Genomic DNA, 24,990 nt, shown 5'->3' on the forward strand with positions numbered 1-24,990 from the left:
GATCCGCAATATGCTAGCAGATTTTGAAACTTTTTCTTCTTTTTCTGTAGCGTTTCAGCTAGCAATTTGCGGTTTTGTGAAGCGTTTTTGGTGTAGTAGATTTCATGTATTGTTACAGTAAAGCTGTTACTGAACAGCTACTGTAACAAAAAACGCCTGGCAAACTGCTCTGAAGTGCAGTTTTTCAGAGCGGTTTGCGTTTTTCCTATACTTAACATTGAGGCAGAAACGCATCCGCAATCCAAAATCTGCAGCAGCCCGGGAGTATGCGTTTCTGCAAAACGCCTCCCGCTCTGGTGTGCACCAGCCCATTGAAATACATTACGCTAGCGGATCCGCACCCGCAAGCGGATCGCAAACCACAGCAGGACCGCTCTGGTGTGCACTAGGCCTCCCTGCTGAAGAGATGCACCCCCCGAGCATGATGCTGCCACCACCATATTTGACAGTGGGGATGGTGTGTTCAGAGTGATGTGCAGTGTTAGTTTTCTGCTACACATAGCGTTTTGCATTTTGGCCAAAAAGTTCCATTTTGGTCTCATCTGACCAGAGCACCTTCTTCCACATGTTTGCTGTGTCCCCCACATGGCTTGTGGCAAACTGCAAACGGGACTTCTTATGCTTTTCTGTTAACAATGGCTTTCTTCTTGTCACTCTTCCATAAAGGCCAACTTTGTACAGTGCATGACTAATAGTTGTCCTATGGACAGAGTCTCCCACCTGAGCTGTAGATCTCTGCAGCTCGTCCAGAGTCACCATGGGCCTCTTGATTGCATTTCTGATCAGCGCTCTCCTTGTTCGGCCTGTGAGTTTAGGTGGACGGCCTTGTCTTGGTAGGTTTACAGTTGTGCCATACTCCTTCCATTTCTGAATGATCGCTTGAACAGTGCTGCGTGGGATGTTCAAGGCTTTGGAAATCTTTTTGTAGCCTAAGCCTGCTTTAAATTTCTCAATAACTTGATCCCTGTCTTGTGTGTTCTTTGGACTTCACGGTGTTGTTGCTCCCAATATTCTCTTAGACAACCTCTGAGGCCCTCACAGAGCAACTGTATTTGTACTGACATTAGATTACACACAGGTGCACTCTAGTCATTAGCACTCATCAGGCAATGTCTATAGGCAACTGACTGCATGCAGATCAAAGGGGGCCGAATAATTATGCACACACCACTTTGCAGTTATTTATTTGTAAAAAATGTTTGGAATGATGTATGATTTTCGATCCACTTCTCACATGTACATCACTTTGTGTTGGTCTTTCATGTGGAATTCCAATAAAATTGATTCATGTTTGTGGCAGTAATATGACAAAATGTGGAAAATTTTCAAGGGGGCCGAATACTTTTGCAACCCACTGTAAGTTTAACAAACTCAACAAGCTAGGTAATAAAAGAGGAATATTGCAGGAATGGTTTATTTGCAATACAGGAAACATGCCTTACAAATAGTAATATATTGCACACACTGTGCTTTAAAAAAAAAGTCACAAATCTGAGGCTTTAAACCACACCTGAACGGGGAAAAAAAGTGGACTTTTACTTACCCAGGGCTTCCTCCAGAATTTGGTAGTCATTTAGGTTCCCTTTAGGGAGTTCGAGGTCCCTTCCATTGTGCCATTGTCCCACTCAGACAAATTCCTGACCCGGTCTTGTCGCGGGCTACTGCGCATGCGTGGTGCCATGAATTTTGTGGGATTTTTCTGGAAATATTGGCTACTATTTTTAATGATTTCTACTTGTCAACACTATGCCGGGTTGACAACGTGGATGGATTGGCTTGGCAACGTTGAGGGTCACAGTAAATCTAATGTACTGTCTGCTGAGTGCATCTATATGCCCATATCCATTGTTTGGACGATGGTCCTGAAGCCCACCATGATGAAGAGCCCTCACAACTGTGTTCCTTGAAACATGAACTCCAGAAGAGGCCAGGTCAGCAACAATCATCTTTGGAGATGTCCGTGGCTCCTTGCTGTCATCTCTGACTATTTTCCTCTCCAGTTTTTTTTAGAAATCTTGTGCTTACGGCCACGGCTAGGTTTGTCTCCTTGTACTTGCCAATGATGCAACGTACAGCAGTTCTAAACACTGAATTGCTTGAAAATGACAATGTAGTCTTCCCCCTTAAAGAGACTCTGTAGTCTCAAAAAATGTCTTTTTATTTAACAAATATGTTTAATATGTTAGCCCTAACTAAACCGCCGCATTCCTGACGCTGTACACTATCTAAATCCACCCAAACTCCCCGGGGGTAATCCGGGCATCGCTTCTGTGAGACGCAGAGCTATGAGCCGCAGCTCTGCCTCTCAGCGCGTCTGTCAGCCCGGATCGCTGCCTCTCCCCGCCCCTCTGTCTTCCTTCACTGATAGGAGCTGGGGATAGGCGGAGATCCGCCGCTGACAGATGCGTGTGAGGCAGGGCTGCAGCTCATAGCTTTGCCTCACACAGAAGCGCTCAGGGCAGCAAAATCCACGACCAAGAAAGTCGTGGATTTTGCAAGGAAGAGGGAGGGCTAGTTGGGGGGGATTTAGATAGTTTACAGCGGCAGGAATGCAGCGGTTTTGTTAGGGCTAATATTTCAATCACATTTGTTAAATTTTTTTATTTTTTTTTAAACTTTAGTGTCTCTTTAAAGCGGAATATAACCCTGCATTTCAACTTTGCGCTAAAACATTATTTACAGCATATTATATGCAAAAAGCATTTTTTTTTTACTAGACCAGCATTGGAAGGGTTAAACACAGAGGTTTAAAGTTCCATGGAGAGATATGCAGGAGTTCAGATTGTTACATTCTTTTTAGTTAAATGTATCTATTGATAAATGTTACACACTCTTTGGCTGTCCTCCAGCTCCTTCTCAGTCAGAAACAGTGAGTCACATTCAACACTTAAGATACATTTATGTAAACAAAATGTATCTATGTCAGCTTCGGATGCGTCTGCTGAAATCTCCAGGAACTTTAAAGCTCTGTGTAACCCTTCCAATGCTGGTCTAGTAAAAAAAAAAATGCTGGTTGCATATAATATACTGTAAATAATGTTTTAGAGCAAAGTTGAAATGCAGGGTTCTATTCCGCTTTAAGTAACCCATACGCTGGGTCGAATTCTCGCTGATACACAGCAGATTTGATCACTGTGGTTGAATCTGCTGTGAATTTAACGCTGACTGATCGATTTGCCATCTGACATCAGTCGATCGGTCCTGAGGGAAAATTTAGCACGATCGTTGGGGGGTCGGGTGTGCGCTGCTAGCGGCGTTCGATTCAGTGACGACCTATGCAGCATAGCAGCAGCAATAACATCACCTGTCCAGCCGGCGCAAGTCCCCAGGGGTCCATGCTGTCTCACTTGCTTCCCGTGACTAGCCGAAATTCAAAGAGCGCCCTCTACTGTATGAACTTCTGCTAGTCACAGGACGGGAAGAGAGGAAGAAGTGAGGCGGCACAGATCCCAGAGACTTGCGCCGGCCATACAGGTGATGTTATTTCTGCTGGCCAGGGGAGCCTGAATGGGGGGAGGCCTGGGGTGGCAAGGCAAGCCGTGGCTCCACAGTATGTGCAAAACTTGATCCCTCTTTGATCATATATTAGATCAGAGAGGGATCTAACTTTTGGTCGATCTGGTGGCCATCTATTAGTGTATGGCCACATCTATTATAAACCTCTACTAGCCTTTTTCTGAGCTCCAGACTGATTTCCTTTGTCTTTGGCATGGTTAATAACAGAAGTACCTCTCGTGTTCAGGTGCCTTGTTCCTTGGAGTCTTTTTATGCTGATTGAATGTTGTTAGGACTTAGGAAGCCAATTGATGCATTTGTTATGAAGCCAGTTGACTTCATGTGAGGTTTCAAAGTTGATTTACCATGTTTGATATAAAGCAAGCCTAAACATGCATTTTATATTACAAAATGTACCAAAAGCTACTACCGTAAATAGAACTGGTGAATGTTTTGAGTATATCAAATTTCATCAATGCTGCAAACATTGGGAAGAAGTTAAGGAAAATGTTCCACAATTCCTGGAGGGAGGGGCTTATAATTTTAGCCTCAACTGTATATAAGGTTGGCCGCCTCCAGATTTCCTTTAACATTTTGTTATGATTGATTTATTTCAGCCAATTCAGATAATGAGCAACACCATTGAAATGGTAAAGCCGGGAAAAGTGCCCAGCGGTAAAACAGAAATTCCTTTTGAATTCCCGCTGATTATAAAGAACAACAAGACCCTTTTCGAGACCTACCATGGAGTGTTTGTCAACATCCAGGTGAGCGAGATGTCCACATCTTCTGTATCCTGAATCTTGCATGCATGGGACTTTATCCCTTGGGGGACATTTCAGGGCCGAGTGTTGTGCAGGCTAGCAAGCTAGAAGATGACACATGGCGGAGTGGGAGGGGTAAGGAGGAGAATAGTGGGTTCTGTGTGCGCAAAAGCCAAAATGATCCAGCACTCTGATGCATTGAGCTGCTGTAGACAAGCTAGACTTTCACCAGAGGCATGTGTATGAAGCCTTATGGTGCCCATACATGGTACAATTTTTTATTTTTTGATAATGTAATTTCATTCGATTAGTCCGTAAGATTGAATTTAACCACTTGAGGACCCACCCTTTACCCCCCCTTAAGGACCAGCGCTGTTTGTTGTGATCTGTGCTGGGTGGGCTCTGCAGCCCCCAGCACAGATCAGGGTGCACGCAGAGCGATCAGATCGCCCCCCTTTTTTACCCCCCTATGGGGATGATGTGCAGGGGGGGTCTGATCGCTCCTGCCTGCAGGCATGTTGCGGGGAGGGGCACCTCAAAGCCCCCCTCCGCGGCGAAATTCCCCCCCTCCCTCTCCTACCTGTCATGCCCAGTGATCCGGGCTGCACAGGACGCTATCCGTCCTGTGCAGCCAGTGACAGGACGTCCTCTGTCACATGGCGGCGATCATCGCCGATCTGCCTTACGGCGCTGCTGCGCAGCAGCGCCGTACAATGTAAACAAAGTGGATTATTTCCGCTTGTGTTTACATTTAGCCTGCGAGCCGCCATCGGCGGCCCGCAGGCTATTCACGGAGCCCCCCGCCGTGAATTGACAGGAAGCGGCTGCTTCCTGATTAATCAGCCTGCAGCTGGCGACGCAGTACTGCGTCGCTGGTCCTGCAGCTGCCACTTTGCCGACGCACGGTATAAGCGTGCGGTCGGCAAGTGGTTAAAGATTTTTTTTTTTCCCAACATGTCTGATCGGATTTTTATTGAAGAAACTGGATAATTGTTAATTTTTTTTTTTATTTTGATTGAAAAAAAAAAAAAAGATGATTGATCCGATCGTTTTGGTAAAAGAAAACTAGGAAATCGAACGTTTTTATTGTACCGTATATGGGCACCCTTAGTGTGACTGGGATATTTTTGGAAGAGCATGAAGTATATCGGCAATAGCACAGCGGTGCCTGTAGCCAGAATCATCTGTAAATGATTTACAAATGCAGAACTTAAGAGGAACGCTTTCCGTTAATGCATTATACCGTAACAGGATTAAATAGGAAGTTTAGTGAAAAGGGGAAAAAAAAAAAAAAACCCAATACTTTGCAAAGTGAGAAGTTAAAAAATGGAAGAGAGATCAAGAAATGATTGATATTCGCCATGTAATTTGTACATATTGTTTGATTCACAGTCAGCATGCACTTCCTCATCTTTACTACTGGCAGATGTGAAGAAAACTAGACAGCACCAACTGCCATTATCTATAACCCCACCTCCTAACACTGCGATGGGCCAAAAGGTTGTTTTTCTATAGATATGCATATGCACTGATGGAGATACTGGCTGCTTGGCAGTTGGAAACAGCTGTTATTTCCCACAATTCAATAAGGCTCACAGACAGGAAACTGCCACGACCTAGGTCCTGACATCACACCATGGGAGGGGTTTCACCACAATATCAGCCATACAGAGCCCCATGATGATCTATTTGAGAAAAGGTAAAGATTTCCCATGAGAAAGGGGGTATCAGCTACTGATTGTGATGCAGTTCCTCTTTAACTGTAGGATAGAGAAGAAAAAAAATCCACACAATATTCAAAATTTGAAGTCCTTAATATGGACGTATCCAATAAAATTACCAGCATTCACAATCAGCTTGCATGTTTTGGACTGGTGTGGTCCTTAGTCATAGCTGTAAAGTAATGGCACAAATCCCCAATACATACACTCCCCCTATGGGGCGGATGGCCCACCCACATGGGACATCCACCAAAAAAGGTGGAGTTGATATAAAAAAAATCCCACGGGACCACTCCTCCAACCACAGGTGAAATAAGCATACAGTCATCTAAAACCAAGATGTAGATAAAAGGAAAAAACACAAAAGTACATACAAAATATATAAAAAATGTATAATCCACTGACACTGCTACTATATAATAAATATAAGTACAAACAGCGACATATCCACGACATACGAGAGCAATGCTTATAAATAAGTCATAGGACAGCAAGAGGGGGGGGGGGCGTAAATATACGTACGAGAGTTCAGACCGTGGGGGGCCCTTGTGCCAATTCTAAAAATCCACAAAGCCTCCTGATCGGTCACCATCCCTCTGGGAGGGGCGAATACGCTCTAGATCAGAGGTGCCCACGCTGTTTTGGCCTGTGAGCTACTTAAACATTTTCAGAGTCCAGGAGATCTAACAACATTTACAGTATAGGTAGCTAGGTATAGGTGCCTTCAGTATAGGTAGTTGGGTATAGGTAGCCAGGTATAGGTGCCTTCAGTATAGATAGCTAGGTATAGGGGCCTCCAGTATAGGTAGCCAGGTATAGTATAGTTAGGTATAGGTGCCTTCAGTATAGATAGCTAGGTATAGGGGCTTCAGTATAGGTAGCCAAGTATAGTATAGTTAGGTATAGATGCCTTCAGTATAGATAGCTAGGTGTAGGTGCCACTTACCTCCTTCCAGCTCCAGCGGAGGTGTCTGGGGCTTGTCCTGGTCTCCCCTCCTTCAGCTGCGACTGGCTGGAGGACAGATGAGCAGCGTTGGCTGAGGGAACTCTTCGGGGGCAGCGTACATGGATACGTTATGCCCGGCACTGTCCCCAGCCACAAAGTAGCGGCCTCTCCTCTTCAGCCGCGCCACCTCTCTCCTCCCCTGCTTTCCGCGTTATACAGCTGCCTGCCGCAACATTTTATGTGACGCGGCCATATGGCCAAGATCTACCAAATAGGCAGTTGCAAACTACTGGTAGATGGGCACCCCGGCTGTAGACCATGGAAAAAAAAAAGTTGACCTGTCGTCCTGGTATACCCCGCGGAAATGCTTGGCCACATTAGATATATTTGTACTGAAACAGGAGGGTCCTCTGTAGTTTTCCCTTATCCTCACTTATGTGGCATGCATGCACACTGGCTACATGTAATCTAATAGACCACATAAGTTGTTACAATTTTAAAAACTGTTTGATAGGGAAACTTCGACCATTCAAAGTAGAGACTACACAGTGTGTTTTCATGTGGAGAAAACAGTAATTGCATGTCTTTACCCCAATTTAAAAGAGCGCACTAAATTAAGCCAAGTCGACGTTTAACTCAAAAGGTCTCGGGGATAAAGATTGAGTCAAGGTTGGCGCTCTCCTGCTAACAAAATGGACCCCTTGCCAGAGAATCCTATGCAAGCCAGCCTTCAAAACTGTCAGTCAATAAAAAGTGCAAATACTTGCACCTCTGCCTGCAATACTAAATCTAGTGCTTAAATGCACTTGCCAGTATATATGTCCCGCTTATATTGCTCACATTCTGTGGTCAGTGTTCTGCAAGTATTGCTGTGATATGTAAGCAAGCATGGATAACTTACAAATGTAAAAGTTCTAATGAATATCATGTGATTACCTACCAATCCCTCCCTTATAGCATAAGGACTTGATGATAGTCAGGTGGGAGACAACGTTATTTGTGGGTATAGCTCAGCCAACCTTTTCCATGCTGTCAGTCCCAGGCTGCAGATGAGAAGATTCTTTCATATTAATGAAAAGGGTTTTTAAACAAACTGCAAAGAAAAAGGAAAAAAAATCCTTTAAAATTTTGAGTGTAACTTTTATATAAAAGCATCCTTCGCTGCCCTAACTCTCTCTGCCGATAACCTCTCGATGTATCTCCCCTTCTTTCGTGTCACCACCCCCCTCCCTCTAGATTGGAAGTCTTTGGGCAGGGCCCTCCCTCCTTGCGTATCATACTTGATTGTACACCCTACCCAGAATATGTGAACCTGTATTGTTGGAACAACCACTCCAGTGTATGATCTGGCATTGTATGATTACCTGTATTGTGTTGTACAGTATCTTATGGTTGTTTACCTGTTTTGTGTTGTCTGTCACCCCTGTTATCATGGTCTCTAATCTTGTGTATTGTACAGCGCTGCATAATATGTTAGCGTTATACAAATCCAATAAATAATAATAATAATAATAATCACCATTGGTATGAGAATCTTCTGTTTTTTTTCCCCCCAGTATACACTCCGCTGTGATATGAAGCGATCTCTGCTGGCGAAAGACTTGACAAAAACTTGTGAATTTATCATTCATTCGCAGGTAAGTGCCAGGAGATGGCATGACCGGTTCACTCTAATAGAATACATTGTGGCGATCCTCATGACAGCTGTTCTTGGCTGGGAAAGGTCGCTATCAGAGCATAGTGAGAAAGTACTGATCCCTGCATGCTCTCACTGGATGGTAACTCTGCCCTTCCCCTCCCCCCTCCCTCCTTCTTCCTAACTAGCAGATAAATGGTCACAGAATATAAAAGTATAAATCTGTTCCTTTTCAAAAACTCTGCTGCAGTCATATGACTACGGATGGACTCTTGCACCTTTGGGAGTCTGGGCACTTTGCCATCACATCACTCCCATCACCTCTCACAATGCCATGGAATAGGGATTTCTTCCATACTCCCTATTATTCATTGGATAGGCAATTTTTATGGTATTTTAATATAACCCAGGTAAGGGAATGCCACTTTTGCCTTGTAATTAGACCGTTTTTAAAATCATTAAGAATGTTCTTGAGATACACCCTTCTGTATCCCCCCCCCATCCCCAATTAGTTGTTGCCTCACTGCTGCATTTATGCACATTTTTGGTGTAGGCCACACCTCGCCTCTCTGGTATTCGGCAACTCTTCCATGACTCTGGTCTTTCCCCAGCACACCTCCAGAATATAAACAGATGTTGCCAATAGTGCACAAAATTACCTTTTTAGTCAGGTTAAAAAAAACTCGTAAAAATTACAAAAACCTTCCATGCATTGAACTAGGCTATGTAATGAGAAAAAGATGGTACAAAGCCCTGCAGCTAGGGGTCTTCTCATTAGAGGGTCCCCTCTCCTTTCCAATCTGCCATAATCTTAGTAATCAGTTGCAGATATTTTCCACCAAAAACTGTGATGGCAAAAAATCCACGTAGGGTTTTCTTGCATTGCCTTGTCATACCCAGATTGACCCTGCCCATGTACAACCTTACAGGAGTGAACCTGTCTGGATCCTCATAAACCCTCTTGTATGCCTCCTTTGTAGCCACAGAAGACAAAGCTGACCCCCAGCCCCGTGGACTTCACAATCACACCGGATACCCTGCAGAATGTAAAAGAGGTGAGTTCTGATTCCTGCTGAAATGCACTGATATAGTCTTATGGGGCAGTGTAACATGCTGGTAGGTATGTTCTCATCTGGCATGCCATGCCTGCCATGTGCTGGAATTGTTCATATTTCTCAAACTGTTGTGGACTTAACCTTGACCCACTATATTGCCTCTTAATATAACCCAGTGATGAATAACACCGTATACTCACATAATTCATTTTAGCCCTGTTTTTATAATACTGGCTTGTCAAATCCAGTATTTGCCGGACCTCAAAGATTGCCATACATCATTTGATGAGCCACCAGATCAACAATTAGAATCTGATCAGAGAGGTACCTGTTGCCTACCCTGCACATTGATTTCCAATATGTTTTGGTATAAAATCTATTGGAAACCATCCTGCTGCAGCCCCCCAAGTTGTATATGTGTTGTCTCTTCCCTTCCCCCCGGCGCTATTGTGTGCAGCATTGAAGGCTCATCTGTCACATGCCGACACCAGTCCTGGCTTCCTATGTTGCCCGGTGTCACTGTGAGCACATATACCACATTCCAAAAGAATAGCTCTTTTTCCAGCTGGAACTCAGCCCCATATGCTGTGCATCTATTTTTATGGATTTTAATCTTTTTTTTGAATAAAGAGCTATGTTTTATATGTAAAAGAGCTATGCTTTTGGAGGTGCTTACCACTTTCTTTTGGAACGTTTGCTGCCGTCCAAGGGGTACTCAGTGACGGATGGTCATAGCACTCCATCCTAACTCCTGTTTGAAGCCGTGGGTGCTGATCACATATCTATCTATCTATCTATCTATCTATCTATCTATCCTATATATATATATATATATATATATATATATATATATATTATATAATATATATTACACACACCACATGACAGTGGTGCATGTAGTGACGTTGCGTGACAAGTGAGCCTTCACCACTGCACAGGGGGACACATATACACGGGGGGGGGAGACCCTTAGATGTTACAATATCTAGCCCCGTTACCACTGCACAGCCAATCAAGCCCTTACGTCTAGTATACAAACTGCGCCTGCCCGATCACAACATACACCTCTGCAACTTGTTAAATAGTCAGAGTTTTCTCTATCAACAAAGTCCAATGGTCACCAAAATTAATATAAAATGACAGCACTCCTCTTCATCACTATTGCACAATCTGTAAAATTAAGAGCTCAACATAGTGCATTACTGTTGGAATGAGAACATTTAGGCAAACACCCTAAGTGAATAGTGCTTCACCCTGTGCAGAAGTCCATACATGTCGTCCTCCTTTAAAATATCAGTTCACCACTGAACCTCACATCCAGGTGGGTCTAGCCTTTGGTTTCAGTGAGTCAACCTGAGGCATCCCAGTAGTAGACAATTCAAATATTTAATCCAGTATCCTCATAAAAATATAATAAAACAATCATAGCATAAAACTATTTAAATATTCAGCACTGCCCTGTGCTACATAGCGCAGTCGCGTGGTCAGTAGCACGGGTGAAGCACTATTCACTTGGGATATTTGCCTAAATGTTTTCATTCTAACAGTAATGCACTATGTTGAGCTCTTTTAACTTTACAGATTGTGCAATCGAGCCCTTACGGCTGAGATTTACCATCATTTCCAGTCAATTCTTTTGACCGGTTTCAACAGGAAATCGATGGAGTGGTCATGTCGCTGTACCGATTCTCTTGCGACACAATAAAATTATCGGATCGAAAGTTTGATCGGCCGGCAGAATTTGTATACTATAAGCTGCTGATCATACTGATAGTAAACTCTCTGCATTGTGTGCATCTTCCTGTTTGAATGAAATTTTCTAACATGTTCCCATGGCTTCCGAAGTATCTACTTTTTAGGCAGAGAGAATATACAAAAATGTAAAACACAATATGAGCATAGTGCACCATGGGTTTGCCAAAAGTTACCTAGTAGTTGCATAATACATGATCTAGATGAGGAGGAAGCATGTGGAACAGTAAAGGCACAATGGAGCAGTAAGGCAAAAGTATAGCCAATCCTTAGAAGTGGAGTAGGTACGAGAGGCCTGCAACGTCAGCGCAATCTGTCCAGGGTGACCATGTTGGTGAATTGTACCATGCAACCATGAGTTATGAATAGCATTCGTTCATAGATCATAACCTAATGGGTCCGAGAGATAACAGGCCCTAAATCTAGATAAGTATCTTTTCACTTGGAAGCTAAATAAGATCTGGCTGAATTGTTTGTTGCCCAGAAGCAGCATAAAAAGGTCCTTCTGAAGGGCCATATTAAGGACTTCATCTATGAGTCCATTTACCTTGGACCAAAACCTTGATTCAAGGGGACAATCCCATCACAGACCATACCCCTGAATCCACATTGCCGAAAAAAAGGTCTGAAGTTTTGGGGTGGATATTTGCTTGATCTGAATTGCTTTTAGTGTAAACAGGCCCTTCCACTGTACGTTTAAATGGGCAAAACACTTCTTATGTATCCTGGTAATTGCTGTTACTTGCTGTCCTTTCTATTTGTACATTTTTTAAAAATCTATTTTTCCATGTACGATACTATGTTTGTGTTCTCACTCACTCTCTCACACACTCACACTCACTCACTCACTCACTCACTCACTCACTCACTCACTCACTGTCGCTGTGGATTCCACTTCTCCCAGTAGAATGTAGAGTTTTCTCTCACCTTCTGTGTCAAAGTCTGGAAACCGTTTCATCAATTTTTTTAAAAGAAGGTGTCCCTGGTTGCAGTATATTTGGGGCAATGCAGCAGGAAGTGATTCTCATCCTCAAGGGTCTTCTGCTCACAGTGTTGGCATAGTGTATTCTCCCTGGGATTGTATGTCTGTCAATGTCTCCCAGACTCTATTTCGAGGTTGTGGGCACTCTGTAGGCACTCAGGATTTTCCTCTTTTGAGAGTTTTGTAGATTTTCCAGCTATGGGGCCATTTTATATTTGCTCTGTAGGGACTGTATATGGTTACCTTTTGTTTTAATTCACACCTTCTCTTTCTCTCTCACAAACACACACTCTCACACTCCCTCTCTGTGGTGCAGCAGTGTCAGAGTACAAGCATGAGCCCTGGTATAGTTTGTTGAGGAGGACCTAGATGTCAGCGCCACAGAAGATGACACTATGTAAATCATTAATAATAATCTATGCGGCTACTAGAAGTGGTTGTAGCCCTGCAGTGTCTGTGCCCCTCTTTCCATGACTGAAGACACATAGCACAACCCCCCCCCCCACTTCCAACTAGATAACTGGAAATTTTTTTCCATCTTTCTAAATGTATCTCCTTCATATCCGGGATGTGAGCTGTGCTGGAAACATAATGGGCTCTCTGGCTGTCCTCTGTGTCTGGAGAGTTTGTTCTTATTGCAGCTCAGAGAAATGGTTACTGATGTAAATGCCCTGCTGGAAGTGCCCAGTGCTGCCTGTCAGTGTGTGCTGCCCGCCCCCTCCCCAGACACTCATCCAGGGTGACGGCTGGCGCTCTGTGACTAGCCGGAGATCATTAGTCTTCATCTACCCGCAAAACTCTACCGGAAGAGAGAGAAGTTTATAGCACAGCCCATCAGCCCAGTACAGGGAGCACCTTCTAAATGATCATAGTGTACAAAATGGCAGAATGTGAGGAATTTGGCTGCTTACTTATTGCCGTGGAATTGCGGTCGATTGGAACAAAGTGTACTGTACACATTAAAGTGCCAGTTTATACAGCCTGCTGATCCGTGTGGACTGCTGAAGGGAATTTGATGGTACAGATTAAATATTTATTGATGTGTAATGTGAGCCTGGATATTTAAAGCACAGCTCTACTTTTAGAATAATGTTAAAGTGAACTAGTCACAAAATGTTTGTTTGTATTTTTCTTCTAACCTGTGTCCCGACTCTGAAGCAGATCTAACAGGAAGTTTTATCCAACTGGAAATTTGTTGTGCTTGTTTTCCAGAGAGCCTCTCTGCCCAGGTTTCTCATCCGAGGACACCTGGACTCCACCAACTGCCTCATCACTCAGCCCCTGACGGGGGAGCTGCTGGTAGAGACCTCAGAGGTGGCCATTAAGAGTATTGAGCTGCAGCTGTTGCGGGTGGAGACATGTGGTAAGTTGATGGGTAGATAATCTGAGGAAAGATTTATAGATATAGATATAGATATAGATATATAGATATATATAGATATAGATAGATATATATATATATATATATATATATATATATATGTATATATATATATATATATATATATATATATATATATATATATATGTATATGTATGTATGTATATATATATATATATGTATATGTATGTATATATATATGTATATATATATATATATATATATGTATATATATATATATATATATATATATATATATATATATATATATATATATATATATATATATATATATATATATATATATATATATATATATATATATATATATATATATATATATATATATATATATATATATATATATATGTATATATATATATGTGTGTGTATATATATATATATATATATATGTATATGTATATATATATATATATATGTATATATATATATATATGTATATATATATATATGTATATATATATATATATATATATATATATGTATATATATATATATATATGTATATATATATGTATATATATATATATATATGTATATATATATATATATATATATATATATGTATATATATATATATATGTATATATATATATATGTATATATGTATATTCCATATGTCCTCACCGTTTGTAGAGTTACCCTGCACTGAGGTGCTGATTCCCTGTTAAGCTCAGGGCAGGATTTACCATAAGGCACTGTAGGCACATGCTTACAGGTGCCTGATGATGGAAAGACTTCCCGAGTGCCTCCTTCCCTATGCAGAGTCCTAATGGGCGTGTAAATGAGAGATTACTCACGCTCTCTCTATGCTCTTGGCATTCCACTGACAAGATCTCCCCCTCAATCAGAGGCACCTCTAGCTACGAAATACTGAGGTTCCTCTAGCTACCTAATACTTGGGGGCACCTCTAGCTACTTAATATTGAAGGTACTTCTGGCTGCCTAATACTAAGGGGCACCTGTAGATACCCTTGACGGGCAAAGGAAGTAAGGGAGAGGCGACAGCTGGGCCTGCAGTTTGGGGGAGGTTGGTAGGTTAATGGAGGGTGAAGTCTACAGTGCCAGGGCATCTGTGCCTATAGGCTTCTGTGAGGTAAATGTGAGCCTGGTTATGTTCTATTCTATACAGCTGTACTACCTCAGCACTGTCTGCTGCTACTAACAAGGCTTTACTGGGTCACAAGTACCCACAGGACTCAACTGCTATCTGGCTACTTCACTGTCCCCTTGTGGTCACTGCTTGACTTTGTAGTTGTGCTGTGCTGAGACCAGGCAATGATGTCACCAGGGGCCATCAGGGGGTGTGCCAAAGTCATCAGAGCTTTCGGAACCTGGAAGTCTAGCCAGGCACTCACTAGGGTTCAGCAGATCCTGGTTAGTGGAAACAATCGCCGATGATGATGATGTCGCAAGGCTGCATGCTAAGCTAATGCTAAGAAAATATTTAATGACATTTTATTTAAAGGGGCTCTATTCACAAAGCATTGCCACATATGGTAAAGCAGAAAACCACTGATTTTACAAAGGCTGTTACCGCATGGAAAAAAAAAATACTGACTTGGTAAATTACCAAACTTATGAAGTACCGTATATTCCGGCGTATAAGACGACTGGGCATATAAGACGACCCCCCAACTTTTCCAGTTAAAATATAGAGTTTGAAATATACTTGCCATATAAGACTACCCCTTTTCCAACACACCAAATAAAAATTTTTAAAAATCGTATACTGGTGCTATGTATGAACAGATACTGGTGTTGTACTGACTGTGGTACCCAGTATATAACAGTATATAGTCAATTGGCTGGTTGGATTGGTCAACTCTCCCTCTCCCTAAGTGGATTGGTCAGCTCTCCTTGTCTACCTGTTTATCAGAAGGTTATGCAAGAATAGATCGTGCTGTGCCCATAAAACACGCCTCTTTCACCTGTCTGGCCCTCCCTCGTATCCTATTTACCTCCTTCTCTGCCTCTCAGATCTCACACATGTGCGCCTGCGCCGCTTCACTGCAGTCCTCAGCAGCGAGTTCTGAGAGGCGGTAACAGGATATGGAATATCCCCCAGCATCAATGACACCTGGCGTACAAGACGACCCCCAACTTTTCAGAAGATTTTCAAGGGTTAAAAAGTAGTCTTATACGCAGGAATATACAGTAAATACATCATAATTGTCAATTCACAAAATAACACATGCGGTGAAGTGAGACGTTTGTTATCTTATCGGCAGCTCCAGACTGGGGATAAAATACTGAACAGCCATTTTTGAGGTTATACAAGGGAGGAAACCAAGCGAAGGGGAAAACAGAGGGTCAAAAAACAGGCAAGTTAAATGGCACCTGAGAGGGCATCAATGGAAGAAATGATACATACCTGGGGCCTCCTCCAGGCTGATCGGTCACTTGCTGTCCTTCTGTGCTGCCTGGATCCTCCGCAATTTGCCCCGAAAAATCCTCCAGTTGGCACAGGCGCCGTGGCCGAGAGCGTACTGTGCAGGGCATGTGTGGCTGGGTTTCACATGCGCAGTATGCCCCGGACCGAAGGACTTTCTGGGACAAATTTCAGAGTATCCAGGCAGCGCAGGAGGATGGCGAGGGACCGATCAACCTGGAGGAAGCCCCAGGTATGTATCATTTCTATGTTTTATTCCATCTCTTTAAATTATTCAAGGAAGTAAGAAGCTTGATGGAACCTTTTTTTTTTTTTTTTTTTTTTTTTTAATTTTTGTTTTTTTTATTTCACGGTTTACAAATCTTCAATATTATTGTGTAGTAATTAAATGGTTACTAAGATGCCAATGTTTTTTCAGTTGATACAAAGGGCCTGATTCATCAAGCTGTGCTGCTATAGCAGCGTAGCTTAATGTGCAATACTACTCTAATCCATGCTTTACATAGCAGCGCTTGCTTTCAAGTAAAGATCAAATCCAAGCTGTATAAAACGAACATAAATATTGAGCCTCATTTATTAAGCTGCCCTGCTAAAGCAACGTAGCTTAATGTTCAGTAGTGTGCTCTAATCCATGCTTACATGGCAGCACTCAATGCTATGCAGGAGTGTGCCTTCACTTAATTACGCGCATTGATTCCTTTGCAACGCGTGAACTTTTAATGCGGGCAGTTCTGGATTAGCGTGCACTACTGAACATTAAGCTATGTTGCTTTAGCAGGGCAGCTTGATGAATGAGGCCCAATATTTATGTTCATTTTATACAGCTTGGACTTGCTCTTTACTTGTCAGTATAATAAAAAATATATTTTTTGTCTGAGTCCTAACTACCAGTTTCCATGCACTGCAATAAGCCAGCAAATACCACATGATTCTTTAAAATACCACGAGGTAAAAAACTTGTGAATGGTCATCAATTTGTTTGATAATCTAGCGAACTATTAGGGCTCGTTCACATTGCGTCCCGCTCAAGTTAGTGCTAGCGCTAGGGTTTTTTTTTGTCAGGATTTTTTTTCGATTCCAGGCGCGGGAGTGGGAATTCAGTTTTTGTGAAAATCGCTTTTCTAAGTGCTTTTCCCGAGCGTTTTTTTTTTTTTTTATTCGCAAGCCAGGAAGCCAACCGCAAAGCAGGTGCGACGCGCTGATAGGAACCTTCTCATTGGAGATTCATTGCACAAGTGTTTTGAGGGGGATTTTGAAAATCGCTTGCGCAAAAAAAAAAAAAAAAAAGCCCCAAAACACCTCAAGTGGGAACGAGCCGCCCTTACTACATGTGTGAAAATCTTAGTGAATCCTCCCCCCATATTTTATTTTTTACCGCACAAGGTAATTTACCTCACATGAAATTTTCACTAAACCGTTCTTGGAGTATTGAGCCCAAAATCACATAGAGAAATATGTTATATAGTTGTGGTTTTTTTTTTTTGGTTTTTTTTCCCCTTAAGCTAAAGTGCGGTTTTGAACAGCAGTTTTTCTTGCTCCCTTCAGGCTGTGCAGAGGGTTATGCCAGAGATGCCACAGAGATACAGAATATCCAGATTGCAGAGGGAGATGTATGCAGAGGCCTCCCCATACCCATCTACATGGTATTTCCCAGACTGTTCACCTGCCCAACACTGGAAACTACCAACTTCAAAATAGGTATACCCCCCTTCTAAATGTCACTGCTTCTAGCTCTGTTTCTAAGCTTAATGTTTGTTCAGATTCACTGTGGGCTAAAGTGAAAATGCTAGAAAATGAACGTTATGTTGCGCTGTTACTCTGAGAATAGTGCCTCTTTTTTGTCATGAATAGCAATATCAGTTCCTTAGCTTGGATTTGCTCTGAGCCAAAGCTGAAGAGGAAGTTATACAAGGACGTTGTCTGCCATATTTATTACCGTTTAAACAATACCAGTTGCCTGGCAGTCCTGCTGATCTCATTGGCTGCAGTAGTGTCTGAATCACACCAGAAACAAGCATGTGGATAATGCAGTCAGAGTTCAGAAACATCTGATCCAGAAGCTTTTTCAGGGTCTGTGGCTTATAGTATTAGAGAGGATTAGCAGGACAGCCAGGCAATGTGCATTGGTTGAAGGGAAATATATGCTTTTATATTCCTGTATCTTCAGGTGTCCTTAACCACTTGAGGACCGTGGGCTTTACCCCCCTTAAGGACCAGCCACTTTTTCTCCATTCAGACCACTGCAGCTTTCACGGTTTATTGCTCTCTCATACAACCTACCACCTAAATGGATTTTGGCTCCTTTTCTTGTCACTAATAAAGCTTTCTTTTGGTGCTATTTGATTGCTGCTGCGATTTTTACTTTTTATTATATTCATCAAAAAAGACATGAATTTTGGCAAAAAAATGATTTTTTTTTTAACTTTCTGTGCTGACATCTTTCAAATAAAGTAAAATTTCTGTATACATGCAGCGCGAAAAATGTGGACAAACATGTTTTTGATTAAAAAAAAAAAGCCATTTAGTGTATATTTATTGGTTTGGGTAAAAGTTATAGCGTTTACAAACTATGGTGCAAAAAGTGAATTTTCCCATTTTCAAGCATCTCTGACTTTTCTGACCACCTGACATGTTTCATGAGGGGCTAGAATTCCAGGATAGTATAAATACTCCCCAAATGACCCCATTTTAAAAAGACATCCCAAAGTATTCACTGAGAGGCATAGTGAGTTCATAGAAGATATTATTTTTTGTCACAAGTAAGCGGAAAATGACACTTTGTGACCAAAAAAAAAAAGTTTCCATTTCTTCTAACTTGCGACAAAAAAAAAATGAAATCTGCCACGGACTCACTATGCTCCTCTCGGAATACCTTGAAGTGTCTACTTTCCAAAATGGGGTCATTTGTGGGGTGTGCTTACTTTCCTGAAATTTTGGGGGGTGCTAAATTGTAAGCACCCCTGTAAAGCCTAAAGGTGCTCATTGGACTTTGGGCCCCTTAGCGCAGTTAGGCTGCAAAAAAGTGCCACACATGTGGTATTGCCGTACTCATGGACAATTGTGTGTAAAAAATATCAAACAATTGTCATTTATAGAGATATTTCTCCCACTCAGCATGGCTATGTGTAAAAATACACCCCAAAACACATTATACTACTTCTCCTGAGTACGGCAATACCACATGTGTGGCACTTTTTTGCACCCTAACTGCGCTAAGGGGCCCAAAGTCCAATGAGTACCTTTAGGATTTCACAGGTCATTTCGCGACATTTGGTTTTAAGACTACTCCTCACGGTTTAGGGCCCCTAAAATGCCAGGGCAGTATAGGAACCCCACTAATGACCCCATTTTAGAAAGAAGACACCCCAAGGTATTCCGTTAGGAGTATGGCGAGTTCATAGAAGATTTTATTTTTTGTCGAAAGTTAGCGGAAATTGATTTTAATTGGTTTTTTTCACAAAGTGTCATTTTTCGCTAATTTGTGACAAAATGTAAAATCTTCTATGAACTCACCATACTCCTAACGGAATACCTTTGGGTGTCTTCTTTCTAGAATGGAGTCATTTGTGGGGTTCCTATACTGCCCTGGCATTTTAGGGGCATTTTAGATTACCCGCAAGGGGCAGGTTAGGGGCTGATTGATGGGTGGCAGTGACAGGGGGTGATTGATGGGTGATTGATAGGTGATCAGGGGGATAGATGCATACAGTACACACGGGGGGGGGGGGTCTGGGGAGAATCTGAGGGGTGGGGGCGTGATCAGGAGGGAGCAGGGGGCAGTTTAGGGCATTAAAAAAAAATAGCGTTGACAGATAGTGACAGGGAGTGATTGATGGGTGATTGGGTGCAAACAGTGGTCTTAGGGGGGGGGGTGTCCTGAAGGGTGCTGTGGGCGATCACGGAGGGGGGGGGGGAATCAGTGTGCTTGGGTGCAGACTAGGGTGGCTGCAGCCTGCCCTGGTGGTCCCTCGGACACTGGGACCACCAGGGCAGGAGGCAGCCTGTATAATACACTTTGTATACATTACAAAGTGTATTATACACTTAGTATGCGGCGATCCGGGTGCTAGTAACCCGCCGGAAAGCGCCGGCGGGTTACAGGGCGAGGTGGGCGGAGCCAGTCCCCGGCGGCCGATCGCGTCACGGATTGACACGATCGCGCCGCCCATGCCCGTACAAGGACCGCCGCCTCTGTGCATGCGGCGGTCCTTGCGGGATCCACTTTCCGGCCGCCCCTGTGCGTTGGGCGGTTGGGAAGTGGTTAAAGTGGACCTGAACTCTTACACAGGAGAGAAGGAAAACAGAGAAATGCTCCCTGTGTGTATTCAGAGAGTTTAGCCTGTGTAATTGGCTGCCTCCGCAGAGCAGCTAAATTGTAAACAGGATATGAACCCTATGTCTGCTTCTATGAAAGCAGGAAGTAGGATTTATTGCAGGATTTGTATCCGCTGTAATAAAGAAATGTTTTTTATTTAAAGGTTATGCTGTTGCTTATCTTTTAGATAGAGAGCAGAGAGGAAGTTCTGAGTTCAGGTCCACTTTAAGTCTGATAGATCCTGTCTCAGGAAGATAAAAGAATAGAGCTGATTTAATCAGATAGGTGCCTAAAAAATGGGAGCAAAACCCCATTTTACTGAACAGGCGAGGTGTCCCCTGCAGCTGACGTAGAACTTGTATAGGAAGAGGCTCCCATGAGAGGAGTCTCTATAAGGGCTGGTTCACACGGGCGTCTGCTGAGCTTTTGCTTGGCATTGCGTTCAAACGCCAGCGTTTAAAAGCTAGCTTTTGAAAAGCGTTCAAGGCTAGCAGTTCTGGTCTCTGCTATTGTTTCCTCGCGTTTACTGCCTCTGAAAGCAGCATGTTGCTTTTGAGACTAGACGCAACGCTGGGATCTACTGCCAGGCTTTCATGAAAGCCTGCAAAAGCCAGCTCTAAACGCTCCCATTCACTTGCATGGGATGGCAGTAGATCCAAAAAAACGCTGCGTTAAACGCCACAAAAACGCCCGTCTGAACCAGCCCTAAAGCTTCAGCAATAGATGCCTAAAGAGATTATGTAGGTACAAATCACCCTGGAACAAAAACAAATGGTGTGTGTGGTACATCCCACAGCAGAGGTCCAGCAGCGCATCCTGCCTCCAATACACACAGCTGAAGGCTATACTTTCATTTTTGTTAAACTGTTTAATCTCTTTTTCTATTTTCTTCAACTGCTGATCTCTCACATTTTGGGTTACATTTTATGTGTGTTGAGTGAATGTATTTTCTTTGTTCCTCCAGAGTTTGAGGTGAACATTGTGGTGATTCTGCAGGACGATCATCTCATCACAGAGAACTTCCCCCTCAAGCTGTGCCGGGTGTGACTGAGGATTCTGCCTTCCCAGGAAGGAGTATAATTATCAGACTGGGGGCGGAGCTAAGGGGCAGTCCCTGTATTGGTTATATAACCATGGCGCTCCTCCTGCATGAGCATTTTCAGCACAATCTTCAGTGACGGATGCTCAGTCTCTTTTTGTTTCTATCACATAGCATGGAAATTGTCTTAATGTGTCCAGGTGCGGTCACGACTTCTGTCACTGGAGATGCACGCAGCCCCTGTGTCTTCATAGAAGGCTGATCCATGAAGTCAGTGACTAAAGGTGTAAACAGTGTAAACAGTTACTGTAGTCCACAGGGATTGGAACTTGATGCCTCGGGTGACTGTTCAGGGCTGAGTTTTGTACAGACACGTAGCTAGCCTTCAGGCTAGAGATGTGTTGTTGCTATGGGAGGGGGTGGAGGGATGACACATGGCATGCACCATGCACCATGCACCATTCTCCAGAGAGCCATCTAGTGTGTGTACAGATAAAGCAATGTAAGAGCTGCTGCTGTGTATTTGTTATAGTGGGAAAAAAAGCCGATCTTTATGGCACAACAATCATTGTTTCAGTTTTCCCCACAGTGCACCAAACAAGTACTGATTGCAGAGTTGGGGGGGAAAAAAAAAAGAGTGTTTATTTAATCACGAAGCCACCCTGGTATTCCATTTCCCCAGGATTTCCGTGCAAAAATTATTTTCCAATAATTTTCAACCAATTTTTTTTTTTTATATTGAATGCATTACAGGTTATTGTATTGAATTCAATTAAAAAAAAATGTGTGCTGCAAGATGTTGATGCTGTGTGACCCTGGTGTCATCAACGCCGATCGGTGGGGGACATGTCATCGCCGAGGGAGAAGCAAAATCCGCCAAGGGACATGGAAGAAGGCACTGGGTAAGCAATCAGAGGTACGTGACGAGGGATCAGCACGCCAATGGTGAGTATAAGACCCAGATGTGTAGCCAGGTATATAGGGAGCCAGATGTATAGGGAGCCAGATGTGTAGCCAGTAATAAGTAGCCAGATGTGTCGTTCCCCCCCCCCCCCCCCTCGATTCCCTGCTCCCCCGTCTGAAGCCTCTCTATGCGGTGGGCAGGGGTCCCCTCTGTACGGGCTGGTGGCCGGGCAGGGACTCCGCCCTCTATGGGGGGGGGGGGGGGGGGAAGGTCCCCTTCTATGCGGGCGGGCTGTGGGTGGCCTCTCCCTCCTGATCCCCTCTTCTTCAAAGTCTCGTTCATTGTGTAGTTACAGTATGAGGCTTGGTGACGTCACCAAGCCTCGTTCTGTAACAACACAGACCGGGACTTCGGCGATGGAGGAGGAATTGCTGCTGCCGCCGCTGGAGAGAGAACTCTGATCTGCTGCCCAGGGATTCCCCAGGGTGGCTGGATGCTAGTTCTGCACACTGGGGGTAGCACAGATCGCTACCTGCAGCGTGCAGTCAGGCATCCAGCCAACCTGGGGAATCTCTCTGATGAGGGAAAAGTGAAGCTGGTGGGGCAGACAAGCAGGAAATCTCCCTTGCAGTATTGACGAGTTCAGCATGTTTCTGCTGGATGAGCCAGGCTTGTCAATACCGCCAGGAAGGTTAACAGCAGTCTCTGACCGCTGGTACAAGAATCAGGGCAGCGTAATATGTTTGCGCTTTATAAACACAATAAATAACGACAAATACAGCTGAATTGGCGCACATACCTGCCGCAATTGCTGTCCACGCCGCGAACCTCAGCCACCTACTTTGTCGTCTCTCATGGCAGAGTTCCTGTGAGCTGGTCAGGAGCTGGTTTCATTGGCTCCTGACCCTGCCTATTAATGTACACCATGTGCTTACGTTGATAGACAAGGTCAGGAGCCAATGAAATCTGCTCCTGACCCGCTCACAGGGCTCTGCTGTTATTGAGACAACAGAGCGAGTGAGCTGGTGGCGTTGATGTATTGAAATCTATTCCCTGTCAGCCAGATAGCCATCAAAACTGCATAGATTTCAATTAGTGCGGTCCTTAACTAGTTAAGACATTCCTTGAAGTAGAAAGACGATTTTTAATAATACAGGCAGTCCCCTACTTACAAACGACTGGCGTTACAATGTTTCAGAGATACAAAGTTGTCTCCGTGTACAAAATATACATTACTTTTTCATTATACAATACTGTAACATTTAACATCAAAAATATATAAACTGTTTGTAAGATATTTAAAACACTTTACAAGCACATTGAAAAGAACTAATAAACATGGTTTATAATATAAATAAATGTTTTGATTCTTGATGGTTACCGGTAACCTCCAAGTATCTGTGGAATGAGAGGGACCAGGAGCCCAATGGTGCAGTATCGTTGAACAAGAAGGTACCTAAAAGAAATTGTATAAGTAATACTGGATACTTACAAGGGTGGGCTGCAGCCACCGCCTGAGCCTGCGGGAATCTAACCATCCCCGCTCGGTATTCCAGGTCTGTTGGTGCAGATGCTAGTTGGTTGCTCTCCTTTATTAGTTGTGGGAACTACAAGGTCTGTGTGGCTATGAACCCCTTGGGGTGTGGACTATGCTAATAACACTGGTGGATGTGCCATTAATGACCATCAACTATGAACTGTTATATAGATGAGAAGTGTAACATCTTACCTTCTCAGATGGACAAACCAAGTGCTACTAAGCGGGTTTAAAAAAAATTAAACACCATTTTTACTTACCTGGGGCTTTCTCCAGCCCACTGTAGGCCACGAGGTCCCCTGCTGTCGTCTTGGTTCCTCTATTTGTCCTGCTGGCAGCTCCGTTAATTGGTGACTTCAGCCTGAAGTCACCAGTATGAATCCCTGCTGCGCACGTTACTACGCCGGCCGGGGTGAGAGTCCTGCGCATGTTTGGTTCTCTAACATTGAACCGCGCATGTGCAGGACTCACCGGCTGGAGTGATGACGCATAACATGCGCGGTGGGGGACTTGTACTGGTGACTTCAGGCCTAAGTCGCCAATTAACCTCCCTGGTGGTAAGCCCGACAGTGTCGGGCTAACTGCCACAGGGGATCGCATGGCCCCAGGAGGATTTTTTTAAAATAAAATTTGTTTTATATTCTTCAGCTAGCACATGGCTAGCTACCTATGCCCCACAAGTGCCTCCGCTCTCCCCCCGATCCCCGCCGCAATACATACCCCCCAGGGATCCTGCGATGGCGCAGCCTCCCAATCACCTCCAGGCTTTGCTATGGGGAGGATCGGGACTGTGCATGAGGTCGATGACGTCATGTCCGACTGTTGCCATAGCGATGAATGAAGCTAACTGGGAAGCTGCGGCTCCCACAGGATTACGGATGGGTAAATATTACTGGCGGAGATCGGGGGGGGGGGGGGTCAGAGAGGTGCTGGGGGCCTTGCCACACATAGTTGGCTAGCTTAGTGCTAGCTAACTAATACAAAACATTTTTTTATAATAAACAATTGCTCCCGCTGATGCGGCCACTGCATCTGCATACTGCCAGGGAG

The 24,990-nt window shown here is 43.6% G+C and overlaps 1 protein-coding gene across 2 annotated transcripts in view; it reads left to right on the forward strand.

Moving 5' to 3' along the window:
* The window catches only part of VPS26C (VPS26 endosomal protein sorting factor C), a 45,059-nt gene extending 20,317 nt beyond the window's left edge, over positions 1-24,742 (forward strand). Inside the window, exons 3-8 of one of the 2 annotated variants that reach the window (XM_068270423.1) lie at positions 4,113-4,262; positions 8,483-8,563; positions 9,543-9,617; positions 13,564-13,714; positions 17,691-17,843; positions 21,425-24,741. In XM_068270423.1, coding sequence (XP_068126524.1) covers positions 4,113-4,262; positions 8,483-8,563; positions 9,543-9,617; positions 13,564-13,714; positions 17,691-17,843; positions 21,425-21,507 — 693 coding nt within the window. In that variant the 3' untranslated portion in view covers positions 21,508-24,741. Of the gene's footprint in view, positions 1-4,112; positions 4,263-8,482; positions 8,564-9,542; positions 9,618-13,563; positions 13,715-17,690; positions 17,844-21,424 lie in introns of both variants that reach the window. The other variant, XM_068270422.1, reaches the window with a different exon arrangement.
* The last annotated feature ends 248 nt before the right edge of the window (positions 24,743-24,990 follow it).

Source organism: Hyperolius riggenbachi, chromosome 2 (genome assembly GCF_040937935.1).
Source record: "Hyperolius riggenbachi isolate aHypRig1 chromosome 2, aHypRig1.pri, whole genome shotgun sequence".
NCBI lineage: Eukaryota > Metazoa > Chordata > Amphibia > Anura > Hyperoliidae > Hyperolius > Hyperolius riggenbachi.